Source organism: Antechinus flavipes, chromosome 5, assembly GCF_016432865.1.
Source record: "Antechinus flavipes isolate AdamAnt ecotype Samford, QLD, Australia chromosome 5, AdamAnt_v2, whole genome shotgun sequence".
Lineage (NCBI taxonomy): Eukaryota > Metazoa > Chordata > Mammalia > Dasyuromorphia > Dasyuridae > Antechinus > Antechinus flavipes.
Genome location: NC_067402.1, coordinates 195,557,169 through 195,573,067, shown reverse-complemented (window position 1 = coordinate 195,573,067; position 15,899 = coordinate 195,557,169). Strand labels below are relative to the sequence as shown.

At 39.7% G+C, this 15,899-nt stretch overlaps 1 protein-coding gene across 1 annotated transcript; it reads right to left on the bottom strand.

The window, feature by feature from the left end:
- Positions 1-1,872: 1,872 nt before the first annotated feature.
- On the bottom strand, positions 1,873-15,100 carry NRIP2 (nuclear receptor interacting protein 2). The gene is made up of 6 exons (XM_052000474.1): positions 14,397-15,100; positions 11,383-11,535; positions 3,918-4,000; positions 3,652-3,773; positions 3,373-3,425; positions 1,873-2,922 (listed from the first exon to the last, which is right to left on the bottom strand). Exons 1-6 carry the CDS (start codon positions 14,589-14,591, stop codon positions 2,830-2,832), a joined length of 699 nt encoding a protein of 232 aa, XP_051856434.1. The 5' UTR covers positions 14,592-15,100; the 3' UTR covers positions 1,873-2,829.
- Between the last annotated feature and the right edge of the window lie 799 nt (positions 15,101-15,899).

Sequence of the window (15,899 nt, the reverse complement as noted above, 5' to 3'; positions counted from 1 at the left end):
GATGAGGGAACTCAGGCCCAGGGAGTTTTAAGTGACTTGCTCATGGTCACATATATTGTGAAAGTTTTGTTTTTGTTTTTGTTTTTCTGAGTCAAAGACCTCCCCTCCCCTCTCAACTCTTTGGAGAACTATTCACCTGGAAAATTACCATGTAAAATTTAGTAGTAGCCTTAGATGTTGGATAGCACTTGGGGAGTCCATTTGAATAGTTTTTTAGGCCTGATTTTCTCTGTCTGCTTTCTTGATTATCCTTTGGGATTATATTATTAATAAGCCCTATTTATATGAGTCAGATGGAATTCAAGTTCCATCCTTTCTCCTTTTCTCTGAGGAGAGACAAATAATGATAATATTGTCATCATTTGTATAGAGCTTTAAGGTTTGCAGTTTTTCATATGCATTACCTTAATTGTTGAGTTTCCTCTAGCAAGGATGGGGCTAATGGTAAGAGGCAGCCAGAAAAGACTTAGCATTAGGAAAACAGTATTTATTCAAATGAAGAGGCATTTGGCGTGGGGTCTAATGAAGATTTGCTAATAACAGATAGAGGGAAATGAAAAAGGAACAACTAGAACAGGACTTTTAAACTTTTTCCCTTTTCTCCTGAGAAACTTTTACGAGACCCTGGGTATATAGATATATAAAAAAGATGTACAAATCAAACATTTACTGATAATAAATCAGTTTAGCAACCCCCATTTTCAGTTATGAGACCCCATATGGGGTTGCAACTCACAGTTTAAGAAGTTTCAGACTAGAGATCATAGGAAAATTAGATTAAGAGGAATGAAAGAGACTTGTTGAGACCCTCAGATAATAGCAAGATTATAATTTCGTGGGATCTTATCTTTTATTTTAGAGGAATTATTGGAAAAGGATTGGGAAAAGAAGTAGCCCTCTTTATTCTAATCCACCTCAATCATGGCAAGAGAATAGACGGGGGAAAAGGTTATCCCCAAAACCAAGGAGACTCAATTCCTACACAGCCTAGCCCACTGGTCAGTGCCATATCTTTCTCTATCCTTTTCTCTTTGGGCTCAGCATCCAGCTAAGGAATACTACTGGGATTCAGATGAGGTGAACTCCATGTTCATGGGAGCAGAAGTGGAGAATGGAAATATAAAGAGGTCCAGAGCAGTTAGATGGGACTTCAAGGTTAAAGCCATCGACTTCTACTCCCATCTCTCTTATTTAAGGGGAGAAATATTCATTACAGAGTGTGACTATGCAGTCAAAGTCATGGAACTCTCCATATCCTGTGACCCAGTAATTCCATTCTATATCCACTAAAATTAATGAGAGAAAGAAAAGTCTTTTACATAATTTACAAAATAATCAGTAATGTTCTGTGGTGGCAAAAAAATCAACACAATTGGAAATAAAATAGTTGCCAATCCATTGGAATTGGAGAGGCTGAATAAATTGTGGTATATGAATAAAATGGAATGTTGTAATATAAGAAATAACCAATGTGAGATATTTGAAGAAAGTGGGAAGATTTGTAGAAACTGATGATGAATCAAAAAATAAAATCAAGAGAATAACCTACACAATGACTAGAATGATGCAAATGGAAGTTACACTGAAAATGTATACAAATAGCTTAATTATACCAGTGAGTTTTAGTGATAAATAGTCTTCCCTCCTCTCCATAATAGGGTAAGGGACATTAGATATAAGATGTATTATAAGCTATTAGCAGGTCAATTTATTGGTTGGATTTTACTTAAAGGAAAAATCCATGGTGGGCAGATAGGGGAGATCATATGTTTAAAAATGACTGTAGCATAAAGAAGAAAAGTCATCAGTAAATAAAACAATAACAATCACATCTAATGCCAGACCAAATAGAAGACACAAAAGCAGCTGAAGTGGGAAAGATTACAAATGAGTTTATAATTCAGGAAAATGTAGAGACCAACATAGGATCAATGCCAGGCAGCAGGAGGTGGGTTGGGGCTCCAAAGGGAAAAAAAAAAAAACAGCTATTAAAAAACTGATATGCAGGGAATTAGAACGGTGAGTGTCACAGCATCCGCCATGGAGCAACTAGGAGGTGTAACAGTTAAGTGATGGACATCAAGAAGAAGACTCATATGATGTGGCAGATGATGAGACATTAAGGAACAATATTGAGTATCAGTGATGGGGACTTGGTAGTCATGCAAGTCAACTCAATACCAAACCTCTTGACTCCAGTGTGTAGCTTTATCACTCTTTTATGAAAAGACCCAAAAGCCTTTTGAGAAATTAGGGAGTAGTTTTGGAAAAAAGAAACCTTAATACAAAACTTTCCCTAACATTCTGAGGACTATCTCCTGGAAAAACAAGATCATTTCTCCGATCATTATTGATTAGATATGGCTATTGAAAGCTTGAATTGTTTCCTTTGAGAACTACCAGTTCAGATGCTTTGCGAATAGCTTCCTATATTTCATTCAGATTCTTACATATCTTGTAATCTAGCTGAAAATATTTTTTTCTGAGTTAATCTTTTCCCTTCTAATTTTAAATGCACTGATTTTATTTGTATAAAAAATTTTCAGTTTATATAATCAAGATTGTCCATTTTATCTTCTGTGATTCTCACTATACCATGTTTGGTCATGAATTCTTCCCTAATCCATAGTTGCTAAAAGCATTTACTTCCCTGCTCCTCCACTTTATTTAGGATGTGACCTTTTATGTAGAAATTGGTGAAAAAGCAAAGAATGCATGTGGACAAACAAAACATATGAACAAGGGTCAAGGGGTGGGCAGCCCTGCCACTGCCCATGACGTTTCCCCTAAGGTTTTGTTTTTTCTCCGGGGGACAGACAGGCATTGTTGTCACTGGCCAGGCTCCTGGTGGAAAGGCAGGAATGGTAGCTCTGGACAAGGGGATCTCAGCCGTAGCACACCATGCTCCAGGTCAATACAGCACTATTGGGAAAAAGTATGAGAAGGAAGTTAAACAACCATGTAGAAAAGCTACCACGGAGCAAGTCCTCCTCATCCATAGATTCAATTTCATAAAACATATTTCACCCAACCTGTCTGCATCTACCTTTTCCCCACCCCCTTATCTTCTCTCTTCCTCTGAGATAATTACAGTCCCCACCCATTTCTTTCCAACCTCTTTTAAAATTATCTTTTTCCATCTTCTCACTCTGAATTTCCATCGTGGGAGAGAGCAAGGCCCTGCCCTCCTATTTTATTTGGGAGAAAGCAGGCCAGGAAATGCTCTGGTATCTGCAGAAACAAGGCTTAGCTTTGAAACTAGAAATTCTGAGTCCTAATTCAGAGCTCCTCTTACCAGTAACCTCCCAGATCCTTATTTCTTGTCCCAAGGTATAAACTCTCACACCAGGCACTATAGAGTAGGCATCTTACCTTGAGAGATACCAGTGTCTGCAATCCCAGGCAAAATTCAGGACTCTCATCATCTGTAGGAATGGAAGGAGCAAAGGAAAAAGCTTGGAAGGCACCCAAAGGGTGTCACTGCTTAACTCATCTCCCAGATCTAGAAATGTTATAAAAGAATGGGAACAGTGGGAACACCTGGCTAGAGTGCTCTCCCTGTTACCTGTGGGAGATGGGAAGAATAATTCTTTAACCACAAAAAGAATGGTAGAAGAGAATATGAAAAAGCTGATAAAAGTCAAAACTTACCAACCACTTGCGCTGAGCATGCTACTGTCTCTTGCCCTAATTGCAGTTCCAGCTGCTCCACGTGGGTCAGGGGGCCAGGAGCCTTTTTCCCACCTGGGGTTTTTAGCGTCCCCTCCCCTAGCCTGTGGTAGAGAAGTAATGGTTATGGCTCAGTCAGTCGCCCCTCCCTCCAATCATTTGGTTCGCAGGCCATTTCCTGGACTCCTACAGCATGTAGTCATGTCTACTATATACCCCCTCATACCTTCAGAGAATCACGTTCTTACCCAAGGCGACTGAGGCATCTGGCAGAGATTTGGTTGTGTTGGGTACCTGTATCCACTGCCACTCTTAATATCTGGTCCCGGCACTGGGAGAGAAGAAACCAAATGGACTGAATGAGTTGGGGTCAACCCCAGGAACTTCCCTTGCCTCCATTTCTCTCTCCTCCTCCTCCACCCCCTGCCAAATCAGTGTACTTTTCTTTAGAAGAGTGAAGAAATTTAATTGACTCTCCAATTAGAAAGAAAAAAAAAGATTAAATGGGAAAGCTAGAACTAGCACAATAAAAAGGTAGAATAAGGAAAAGAATGAAGCTAAATGCCAAAACATCACAAATTTAGGAAACATTAACTCAAACAATGGATATGGAACCAAAAGATGGCTGTTTGGGGAACTGAGGGGAAAAGGTCCCCATCCGGGAAGAGGAATGAACTTCTAGGAAAGGAACTTTACATTAGGAAGTTCTAAGATAAGGAAGGGACACATCACTTGGAGATAGAAAAGAGTTGAGTTCAGTCTCTTACATACATGGATATCAGAGTACTTTCTTCACTTTCCAGGGAGTCATCAACCATTCCCCTCTGCCACCACCACTTTTTTTTCCTCCTTTGACATTTATCTATCCAAATCTGTCACCCAATGTAGATCTTAGTTGCTGTTACTCTAGGCTCTCAGAGTATTCTCTCTTCTTTCTCAAGAAGTTCAATAGCTGGCTTGCTTCTTCCCCTTCACCCCAATTCCTGTCCAGCATACATTTTATTGATGTTCTATTAAACATCCAGCCTTCCCATTCCCTGAATCTCCTCTGTTTCACCCAGCTATACCCAGGAGACTCGCACCCTGGATCTTGCCATCACCCAGTACACTACCAACTGGACCCTCAGTATAGAAAGACAATCCTTTGACTCCTCCTAAAGGGATCTCTACCCTACTTTCCAAAGAAGCTCATTAAGCTTCCCACAACTACCACCCTTTCCTTTACTCTCACAACTTTGTCTTATTTTACTTTATTGAAAAAAAATGGCCATGTGTTGAGAACTCCCTTTTATCTCCTTCACATCTCACAATTCTCTTCTTCAAGCTTGGATAGAGGTGAATCTTCTTACCAAGTCTACCCCAATACAAGGCAGCTAAGAGACTCAATGTTGGGATCACTGGACTTGAAATCAAAAAGACTGGGGATTTAAATTCAGCTACACACAAGCTATGTGAGCCTACACAAGTCCCTAAACCTAGTCTTGCCCCAGTTTCCTCATCTGTAAAATAGCAATTACAATAGCATCTACCTCCCAAGTTTGCTATAATGAAATGAGAATACTATTTTTTAAAAAGTGCTTTGCAAACTTTAAATCACTTTATAAATATTAACAGTTATAAATCCTCATTTCATTTGCCATCTTCACCAAACATGCTTCCAACAATCGTGCTTCCTTTTCCCTAATATTCAATCTTTCCCTCTCCACTAGATCCTTCCCTGTTGCCTACTGATCACCCCCACCCCCTTTTCTCAGATAATTTAGAAAAAAAGCAATATACACTACTATTCTCCTGAAAGTTTGTCAAATTTCAGAAAACTGGTTTCTAAACTCCATGCTCAATTGAAACTTTCTTCTCCCAGGTTATCAGTGATCTCATAATTACCATATCTGATGGCCTTTTCCCAATCTCACTTTCCCTAACTTCTCTGCAGTATTTGATACTGTTGACCATGCTTTCCTCTTGAATACTATCTTTATTTCTGAGGTTTAGTAGCATTGTTCTGACCTGATTCTCCCACTTTGCTGACCATCCTTTATCGGTTTCCCTTTATAGTTCTTCTTACATATCTTGTCTTTTAACTGAGGATGTGTTACCCCAAGGCTTTGTCTTTTGCTCCTCTTTTCTTACTATACTCTTTCTTGGTGTCCTCATCAAGTCATGGGTTTTTATCAGTGTTATGGGTTTTTCTTTTTAATTACATGTAAAAACAATTTTTTTTGCATTCATTTAAAAAGATTTCTTAGTTCCAGATTTTCTCTTTTCATCCTTCCTTGAAAAGGCAAGTTTATACATGTGCAGTCATGCAAAACATATTTCCATATTAGCCAAGTTGTCAAAGAAAACACAGAGCAAAAAACATCAAGAAAAATAAAGTTTTTATATGTATGCTTTAATCAGAGTCTGAAAGCCTCTAATTATTTCTCTGGAGATGGATAGCATTTTTCATCATAAATCCTTCAGAACTATCTTAGATCATCATATTGCTGTAAATAGCCAAGTCAGTTGATCATCATATTATTGTTACTGCATACAATGTTCTGCTTACTTCACTTTGCATCAGTTAGATAATCTTTAGATTTTTCTGAAGCTATCTTGTCATCATTTCTTAAATCATAATGATTTTATTAATATTATTTGATGACTCCCTTACCTATATATTATATCTATATCTATATCTATATCTATAGATATAGATATATCTATATATCTATATGCTAACCATGGTCTTTCTGCTGAAGTCCATTCCACATCACTAACTATTTATTGGCTATTTCAAGCCAGATGTTCTATAGATATCTCACATTAAACATGTCCAAAACGAAATTTTTCTTTTCTCCCAAAAGTTCACCTTTTCCAAAATTCTCAATTTTTGTTGAGAGTACGACAATCCAGTCACCCAAGTTTAGTATCACCTTTCAAACTCCTCATTCTCACCCCACATAACTAATCAGTTACCAGATCTCATCTTTTCTACTTCCACAATTTCTTTGATATCTGATGGGATTCTGATTGCTGCTTCCAGCTCACCCCAACCCAAACCTGCCTCCAGCCACAAGTCCTGTCTACTTCTCTTTCACCTAAAAAGTTACCAGTCTAACTCAGGATCTTATGCTCTCTCACCTGGACTATTTCAATAGCTAAACTAGTCTACTTCCCAACTGTTTTTAACCCAATCTGTCTTCCTTGCAGTGTTCAAAACAATTTTTTCTCATGAGCACGTCTAACCATGTTTTCCCCTACTCCATTCACTACATTAATTCCCTACTTATAGGAAGTTCTTCTCTTTAACAATGAAATCCTTACACAACCTAGTCCCAATCTCAGTCACAAACACTACAGACATACTGGCCTTTCTATTCTCCCTCTATACAATATTCCATTTCCTATTTCTAGTTATAGTCTACCTTTCAGTAGAATGTAATCCCTCTTTATCTTTACCTCTTAGAATCCCTAGTCTTCTTCCAGGATCAATTCAAGAATCACCATATATATAAAGCCTATTGTGATTCCACCAGATGCTAGTGCTTTTCCCCTAAAATTATCTTTCTTCTTATTTTTATTGTTGTTCAACTACATAATACATTACTTCAAATTGTCCCACTGCAAATAACCATACCCAGTACTGGCATATTGCTGAAGTACTTAAATTAAAAGAAACTTACTTAGATAACAGGCAATTTAGCTTTAGGTTAGATCTTCTGATAATGAAATTTACCCTACTGTCTGACTTGTAAAACCTGTCACATCAGTAATATGTCATGTCATATTATAAATAGATACTAAACTTAAATAGATAAAAGCTTTAGTCAAAGAGAAGCAACTTCTGGACCCTGGAAAGGGTATTTATCCTGGTGGTGTCTTTTTCCTTCCAGGCCAGGAAGATGCTAAATATTATTGTTTGACAGAAATGCATTTAGACAGTTTTCTGCTAGACAACCTCTTCAGGATTTAAGTATAGGCAGGAATGGGAGAAAAAATAAAGGGAAATCCTGCATCATAGTCAATCATTCCAAAAAAAGACAGGACTGGATGAATGGAAATTCAGAGCTGAATTTAATAGTTGCCAACAGAAAGCATTCAAACAGTGGTAATTTTGTCAGAAGGAATGAATTCATTGTGTTCTTAATGTCATCCTTCCACTTAGAAGAATCATAGAATATCAAAAGAAGAATATGAGTTATGCAGCCATTGTGGAGAGACATTGAGAGCTAGCCTTCAGGAAGGTTCCTACACCTACAGGGTATGTGATCACAATGGCATGAAGTCTGAACATTTCATGGGCATCCTCCTCTTGCTTGATACCTGTATATGAATAACATTTAAGGAGAAGATTCAGAATGAGCCCCATCTTCATAATACTGCCCAGCCTCTCTGTCAGATACAGGAGAGTTTTATTCAGAGAGACATCATTCCCTTAACATAGGGGTTCTTAATCTGTTTTATGTCATGTCTTACTCCATCCCTCTCTCCCCAATAATCCTCAGAATAATGTTTTTAAATGCACAAAATAAAATAACATGGAATTATAAAGGAATTTGATTATTTTGAAATTCAGTTATCAAAATATTAAAAAGAAGTCATCTACATTCAGAGAGAACTAAGAAGATTAAATGTAAATCAATACATGCTATGATCATTTTTTTCTTTTTCTTCTGTTTTTTTTCTTGTGGTTTTTCCCTTTTGTTCTGATTTTTATCTCCCAACATGATTCATAAAGAAATATATATTTTAAAAAACTAATGTACAATCAGAAAAAAAAAACTTTTTTTAAAGGGGGAAAAAATAAAAAATAAAGTCATAGACCACCTATAATTTACCCATGGATCTCTTGGGAATTCGTAGACTCCAGAATTCTGCTAAGCTAGTCAATGCTGAGGTGTTTTTTTTTTTTTTAACTACTGTAAAGTATTTGGAAATTATGTCAGTTGTTTTTATTGCATGAGTTCTAGAAGAGTGTCCCATCAGATTTCATGCTCAAGCTTGCTAATTGATAACCAGTTAGTTCAGCCTTTTCCTGACCCAATTCAGAGTTTGATCCTTATCAAGAGAACCAGATCCTTCTGAGTGGGATAGCTTTGAAGTTAATCTAGTTTGGATACATGCTCCCCCTCTTCAGTTTGTACATTTTCCCCCTCTGGTCAGAAGAGAACATTGTTTTCATTTGTCCCCATCCTTTGCAACCTACTCTGGCACCTGCAACCAAAAAAACATTGGCCAGCAGCAGGCTGCCAGCCACCATCCCACGAGAGCATCTTCTGGGGACTTGACCCCAGCTGGGCTACCTCTTGCCATCACCTCCATGGTCATTAAAGATGTGAGTGCTTTCCCCTTGGATCTGCTCTGAACATCTCTGTTATTATACATGTTGTCTCAATGGGTTGAAGCTCCTAGAAGAAAGGACTTTCACTTGTCTTTGTATCCCTAGAGCTTACCACAATGTCTGGTACATGATTAGAAAATACTGATATAAACTTTGTATTATTTTTCAATAATAAGAGCCAACATTTACATAGTATATTAGTGCTGTAGGTATATCATCTAATTTAATCCTCACAATAGTCCCTTTATCCCCATTTAATAGAAGTTAAATGATTTGTTCAGGAGTTAAGTGAGGTAGGACTCAAACTTAGGTCTTCCTTGGAGTCTTCTGAGTCCAAATTTAGCCTTCTGTCCATTCACTATGTCATTAAAGAGATGAAGGGTTTGTAATATATATTTACTAGAGAAATCTTGCTAATATATAGCACTGCATTTCCTTAATCAAAAACCTCTAAGATTCCCCAGTGCTTACAAGATAAAATATAATTCTTTACTCTAACATTCAAAATATACCACAACCTGGTTCCAACATCTTTTTCCAACCTTATTTCATAATATTCCCCTTCTTATACCGTATATTCTACATATATATTCATGATTGTATGAATCATTCCTTAATTTAATCTTCTATGCCTGCAGGGAATTCTTGTTAAAATTCTTCCCTTCCTTCTTAGGGGACACCTCTTCTATAAAGCCTTCCATCATTCCTTCACTTAGAAATGAGCCCTCCTTTGATTTTTCATTCCTCTCTTTATTTTATCCTAAATTACACAATTTGCACATTAACTCCCCTATTAGACTGCAAATTCCTAGATGAGGTCAGTTCATAAAGGTTTAATTACAGTTATGCTAATGAGTTCCACATATATGCACAGTATATGGTTCTAGTCTTTCTCCTGAGCTCCAATCCCATATCATTTTTCATCTTTGTATTCTCAGAGACTAAGATGGTAACTTCTACATATTTATCAAGCTCCAGCTGTCCACATATCTATCAAATTGACAAAGTTGACAAAAAAGTAAAATAACAAATATACCAGGGACTTTGATTAAAGTGGTTCATTAATGCATGGTTGAGAGAACTGTGAATAAGTCTAGCCATTCTGAAAAGCAATTTAATACTTTGCCCAAACATCTACTAAACTGTTTATCCAGTGGTTCTCAAACTTTTGTTTTCAGTATCTTTATCCTATTAAAAATTATTGAGGATCTCTCCAAAGCGTTTTTGTTTATCTGGGTTATATTTATAGACACTTACTATATTGGAAATAAAAACTGTTTTTGAATTTGTAGACCCTCTAAAAGAGTTTCAGAGATTCCCAGGATTCTCTAGACTATACTTTGAGAACCACTGGTTTATAACCTTTGACCCATCAATTGATCTATGCCCAAAGAGTTAAAAAAAAAAAAAAAAGATGAAAAAGATCTATGTGTATAAAGATATTTATAGCAACTCTTTGTGTTGTGGCAAAGAACTAAGAAAGTGTTCCTCACCTGGGGAAGAAATACCTAAACACAGTATAGTAGGTGAATATATTGGCATATTATTAGGCTGTAAGAAATTATGAAAGGCTTATATAAATTGAATCAGCGTGAAGTGAGTAGAACCAGGAGAACAATTTATTTAGCATCAACATTCTAAGGACAAACAACTTTGAAAACTTTAAGAATTCTGTTCAGTGCAATGATCACAATTACTATTCCAGAGAACTGATGATGCATGTTATCCCCTTCCTGGCAGAGAAGTGCCAGACACAAAGAACAGAACAAAGCTCATTTTTACAAGGCCATTGTGGGAATTTGTTTTGTTTGATGACTCATATTTGTTACAGAGATTTGGTTTTTCTTTTCTTTTTTTTTCAAAAGAAAGAGGAAGAAAAAGAGTTACTGAAAAAGTTTCAAAGAAAAGATCCAATTATATACATACATGTATGTGTATACATACACACACATGTAACTATATCCATGGGTATGTAATCCTAAATAAATCCACACACAATCTGGTAACCACATGTGTTCACAATTCACAAATAAAAATCATAGTCTATTCACAATATGCATATATATATTATAGATAATATTCCTACGCACACATGCATGCGTGTATATGTGTACATATGCATGTGTACATGCACACACATGTAGACACACTCTCTATGAGTTTACTTAGGGCAAAGGGGAAACAGCAGGGGGGGAAGCAGCAAAAGTGATAGAGATAAAGAAGCGAGAAAAGCTTTCCATCTTCTGACATAGGCTAAGAAGAAAAGCTGAGGAATGTTTGTACCCTCCTGTAGGAAAAGAGGGAAAGAAGGTGGAGACATTCATAAACAGTTGATCCTTTCCAGGGATCAATCTCTAGTTTCCATGATGATGGTCAGAGGCTCCTCTCACCTTACAGTGGACAAGAAGAGCCGGGGTCTCCTTCCTGCTGGGCTTTTTAGTACTCTCTGCTCCATGAACTTGGCCCCAAACCAAGGAGGACTCCCCGAGAAACTGGTCCAGATTCCCTTCCATCAGGCGACGCTGGATCACACTGTGTGGCTGCTGGCTCCATCATGACACAATTGGACATGTATTAAAGGCAGTGTCTGGGCCTCCCCATTCCCAACTCTACCCTTTTCCCAGAATTAGGTATGAAAAGGGGATGAGTAGGAAAGAATAAGGGATGGAGAGTCACAGGAGAGGGATGGCGTTTCCTGGGATACATAATAAAGCCTGGTAATTGAAGTCAGTGAATCATAAAACCAAACCATATTCCCTCTCTAGATCTCTCCTTGTTAAAAGCAGCTAAAATGGTACTGGGAGAGAATGAAGTGGGAAAAAATGGTGAAAAGATAATCACAATCATCTCAATGATCAAACTGGCTAATTAGGCAAAGAGATTTTTATTCCAGGGATCATCTCTTGTCAGAGGTTTTGTCCCCAACTTAGGGTTTCTATTAGAAGTAGATTCTTCTGAACTTGGAAGACTCTCCTTCCCTTCATACCCTCCCTTTAGGCTGTTAAGGAATATTATGAAGACAGAAGATATCAATAGCTTCCTTCTCCTTTCCCTCACTCTTCCTTCCCTTCACCTGATCTCCTTGCCCAACTCCTGGGATTTTTATATCCCAAGGTTTAATGAGCCCCCTGAGGCTGTTCCCTGACAGCTTGAACTGCCATGCCAGTGGGACTAGCTCTGGGAAAAGGGCAAAGAGCTTTTTGGGACTGCCAGCAGAGTTGTTCCTTTCTATCTCTCCAGCTTTTCCCTCCCATCTTTCCCACGGAGGCCCCTTTTCCCATGGTTGACTGCAATTCAGTTCACTAATCAGGCTAGCTAGTGAGTTGGGATGCTGTTTCTTTTTTCCCCCTCCCAATTTGCTCTCCAAAATAGAGTCCCAGGACCCAAAGTCCTGAAATAATGAAGCATGTTGTGAGTGAGGAGCTACAGATCCAGAGTTTCATCAGCTGACTTGACCAATTCTCTTCTGTAGTACTGCTGTCTTTAGGCTGTTCATAGGATAATTAAATTTTATTATTTAGATTACTATTATTATTTATTAAAATAATATTAAATTAAACAAATAAATATTAAATAAAGTTAAATAATAACATTATTATTTCAATGATTCTACCTTGCCAGTCTACAAGGGGAGAAGGTCCGTCAGCAGAAACTCCCTCATTTTATGAACTCTCAGGCCAAAAAATACCAAAATAAATCAAAAACCTATCCCAGTCTAAGAGAATATGATATTGTCTAACAGAATAAATAAGCATTCTGCCCTACTCTGGGGGGGGGGGAACTACTAAATCTAAGTGGATTTACCCCCTTCTTTTGGCTCCAACTTAAACTTCCCAACTACTCCAGGGAATTGTTTCTATAATGTTGAATGTACTACTTTGAAATCTGAATCCCCTTACCTTTTTTCTTTGGTAGCTAAAATAGATTTGGAGAGGAAGGGAAAGGTCTGGGAGTTGAGTGGTACTCAGAAGGGTTGGTGAGTTGGCAACAGTTCTGGACTAGGGTTCTTGGCTTACATCCTAGCAACAGAGAGCCAGGATCTTTTGCTGGCAAAGGCAGGGATGGAGTACGAAGGGCCATGAGAAACCTTCACTCTCTTAGCCTCCTTAAGGAGGAAGCTGTCACAAGAAGGCCCCAATTTACTAGAATACTTTTTAAGCGGGGCTTCTTAATTTGGAATCTGTGGATTTAGGTTGTTATTGTTAATGTTTTACTAAATGTATTTTGATACAGTTGACTTCCTATGTATTTCATTTATTCAAAAGCATTATTCTGAGAAAGGCTTACTAGATCATGACTACCAAAGGGGTCCATGTCACAAAGAATTCCTGGTTTTAGCTAACTGTTCTGATGGTTTTTTCTAGGTATTTGGTGGCATCTCCAGGGCAATTGAGTGGGCTATAGAGAAAATTAGAGGGGGGCAGCTACAAGGCTAGTTCTGACATGTTCATGGTGCTATCATCCTCATTCTTGCCTTCTTCTCTCTCTTTTCATGTGACTTTTTCTATTTCAATTCTTTATATTCTCTTCTCATAAGCCTTCCTCCATCTGAGGGCAGCCCTTCATTCCTTATCATCATGTCCCCATGGATTTCCCAGAGCTTCCCAAAACTGACTTTTTTCTGGTTCATAAGGAGAGCAGGAAAAGCAGGGGAAAAAAAAACCCTTACTCTCTCCCTTTCAGCTGCCCTCCCCTCTAAAATCAGCAATGACCCAAGAGACTCTTCTGAGAGATGACTGTTAGCAGAGAATAATGCTTCTGAGCCAGGGAAGAAATGATGAAGACCAAGTAAGAAAGGAAAATACCTCATCAAATGAGAGCCAAAACTCTGATATCCAGGAGAAGGGAGGATAGGAAAGGCTGCTGAGAAGCCAGGCAGCTCTTTAGGTAATTCCAGAGAGAGGAGAAATTACCTTCCTGGTAATTTCTGCTGCTTTAAAATCTGAATCCTCTTACCACCACCACCCTTTTTTTTTTTGGTGGCTAAAATAAATTTGGAGAGGTCAGTCCCAGCCTTTTTTGTATTCCTTCCTCCCTTCTACTGATACCAAGCTTCCCAGCATCCCAAGAGGCCTTTTTTTTTTTTCTCCCTCAAGCCTCTACACTTGTCCTAGCATCCCTCTACTTGTCTGGACTCTGCTTTCTCTAGGCTGACATTATTAAGGTCAAAGGTGAGATGCTGAACAGCCCCTTCCCCAGAAAAGCGACATCCTCGATGGCCTCCTGATAAATGGGCAGAGTGAATACCCCAAAGTTGGTGGGATCGCCCCAACGTTACTTTAAGTAAGGGATGGATCTCCGAAAGTCGGTCTAGTGGCCCCCCGCTCCTTCTGGGAAGGCTCCCGGGACCAGGAAGCCCGGACCCAACGGGGCAGGGGAGAGGTAGGGGCCTGGGATGTCTCACCAGATCCTTGGAAGTGCCAAGCCTCTTGAGACTGTCCAGTGGGAGGAGGTCAGCGGAGTCTTTGTGGACGAACTGGGTAGCCTGTTTGAGCCTCCGCTCCTGGCTCAGGTGGGCTCTGTCCCGTAATTCAGTTTCGTGTTCGCTCCCGCCCATGGTCCCATCACTCTTTTCAGCCTTCTGTCTAGTAGCGCTCATGGCTCTGGGAGAGGGTGGCTGAGGCGGGGGACGGAGGGGACGAGCGGAGATTTCTGCCGAGCTCCCCACCCCTCCTTCTAGCTCCCCTCCTGCGCCGGGGTTCTCCCTCCACTTCACGCACAATCTCTCTCTCCCCCACCTCCTCCCTTACAGTGGGGACTCTCTCTCTCTGACTGACTGCAACGTTTCTTTCTCTGACTCCGAGGGGGAGGGTCTGCTGGTACAGGGGGAAAAACAGGAGGAAAGGAATAAATAAGCAAATAAATAAATAAATAAATGATGCGCTGGAGCAGCCGCGGTAGAGAGTAGCGGCTTTCAGTGATTGCGGTAGAGGGAGGGAGGCTCCAGCTGGAAAAACCCAGCCATAGAGAGAGGGAGGGCTGGTGGGCCCTGCAGCCCGCAGCAGTCCATCCACTTTCTCCATTTCCTGGACACTGGCCAGTGGGGCTGAGTTGGTTTAACGCTGGGCGCGGGGGAGGGAGCGCTGAAAGACCATGGATGACTGTGAAAACCTGTTGGGATGCTCTTGATAGGATACTCCCAAGTGCGACCTCCCCTATCTGTCTACCTGCCAAGACGTATGTGCTTTTGGAGATGGGCCAGTGTGTGTCCCCAGCTCTGCCCTTTGCGGTGACAGAGGGAGGATGACTGATTCTCTTCCCAAGGGGCGGACAGATGCCGTCTCTCTGTGAGCCTATACTGCGGCTTAATAACTCTGTAGGAACCCAGGAGTTGGAGAGCAAGAGGACCTGTCCTAGATTTAGAGAATCATAGGAGCTGGGCAAGAGGGCAGATTTGAAGACACTCTTCCTCCTGGGTTTTTTTTTTTTTTCTCCCTCCACTCACTTCACTTTCCCACCCCCTGATTCCCCGGTCCGGCCCAGCCCCAGCCCCTAGCGCCACACAACCACCAATCCCAAGATCTATGTCGGAAGAGGAGAGATTACTTCTCCATACTTTTCCTCTTTCATCCAAGCAGATGCTAATTCAATTCACCAAGTATGCTTTAGGATCTGCAAGGGAGAGAGAGCTGAGGGGGAAGGGGCAGGGACCAAGCGCTTTACAATTTCACTTGATCTTTACAATAACTCTGTGAGGAAATCGCTTTTTTCTTTTTTAACCCCCATTTTACAGAGAAAAAACAAAGGGGAGTTTAAGGGATTTGTCCAGTTACATAGCTAGTAAATATCTGAGGGCAAGAGGGGTGAGGAAAGCATTCTAGTCATTTGGGACAACTTATGCTAAGACAGAAAAGATAAAATATTGTGCAGAGTTAACTAGTGTGTAGATGATGTGAAATCATCCTGG

Coding starts and splice junctions, on each gene's coding strand:
- NRIP2 (XM_052000474.1), bottom strand. CDS start 14,591: ATGAGCGCTACTAGACAGAAGGCTGAAAAGAGTGATGGGACCATGGGC. Junction 3,426..3,651: donor ATGCTCAGCGCAAGTGGTTG/GTAAGTTTTGAC, acceptor CCATTCCTACAG/ATGATGAGAGTCCTGAATTT. Junction 2,923..3,372: donor AGACACTGGTATCTCTCAAG/GTAAGATGCCTA, acceptor TTTTCCCAATAG/TGCTGTATTGACCTGGAGCA.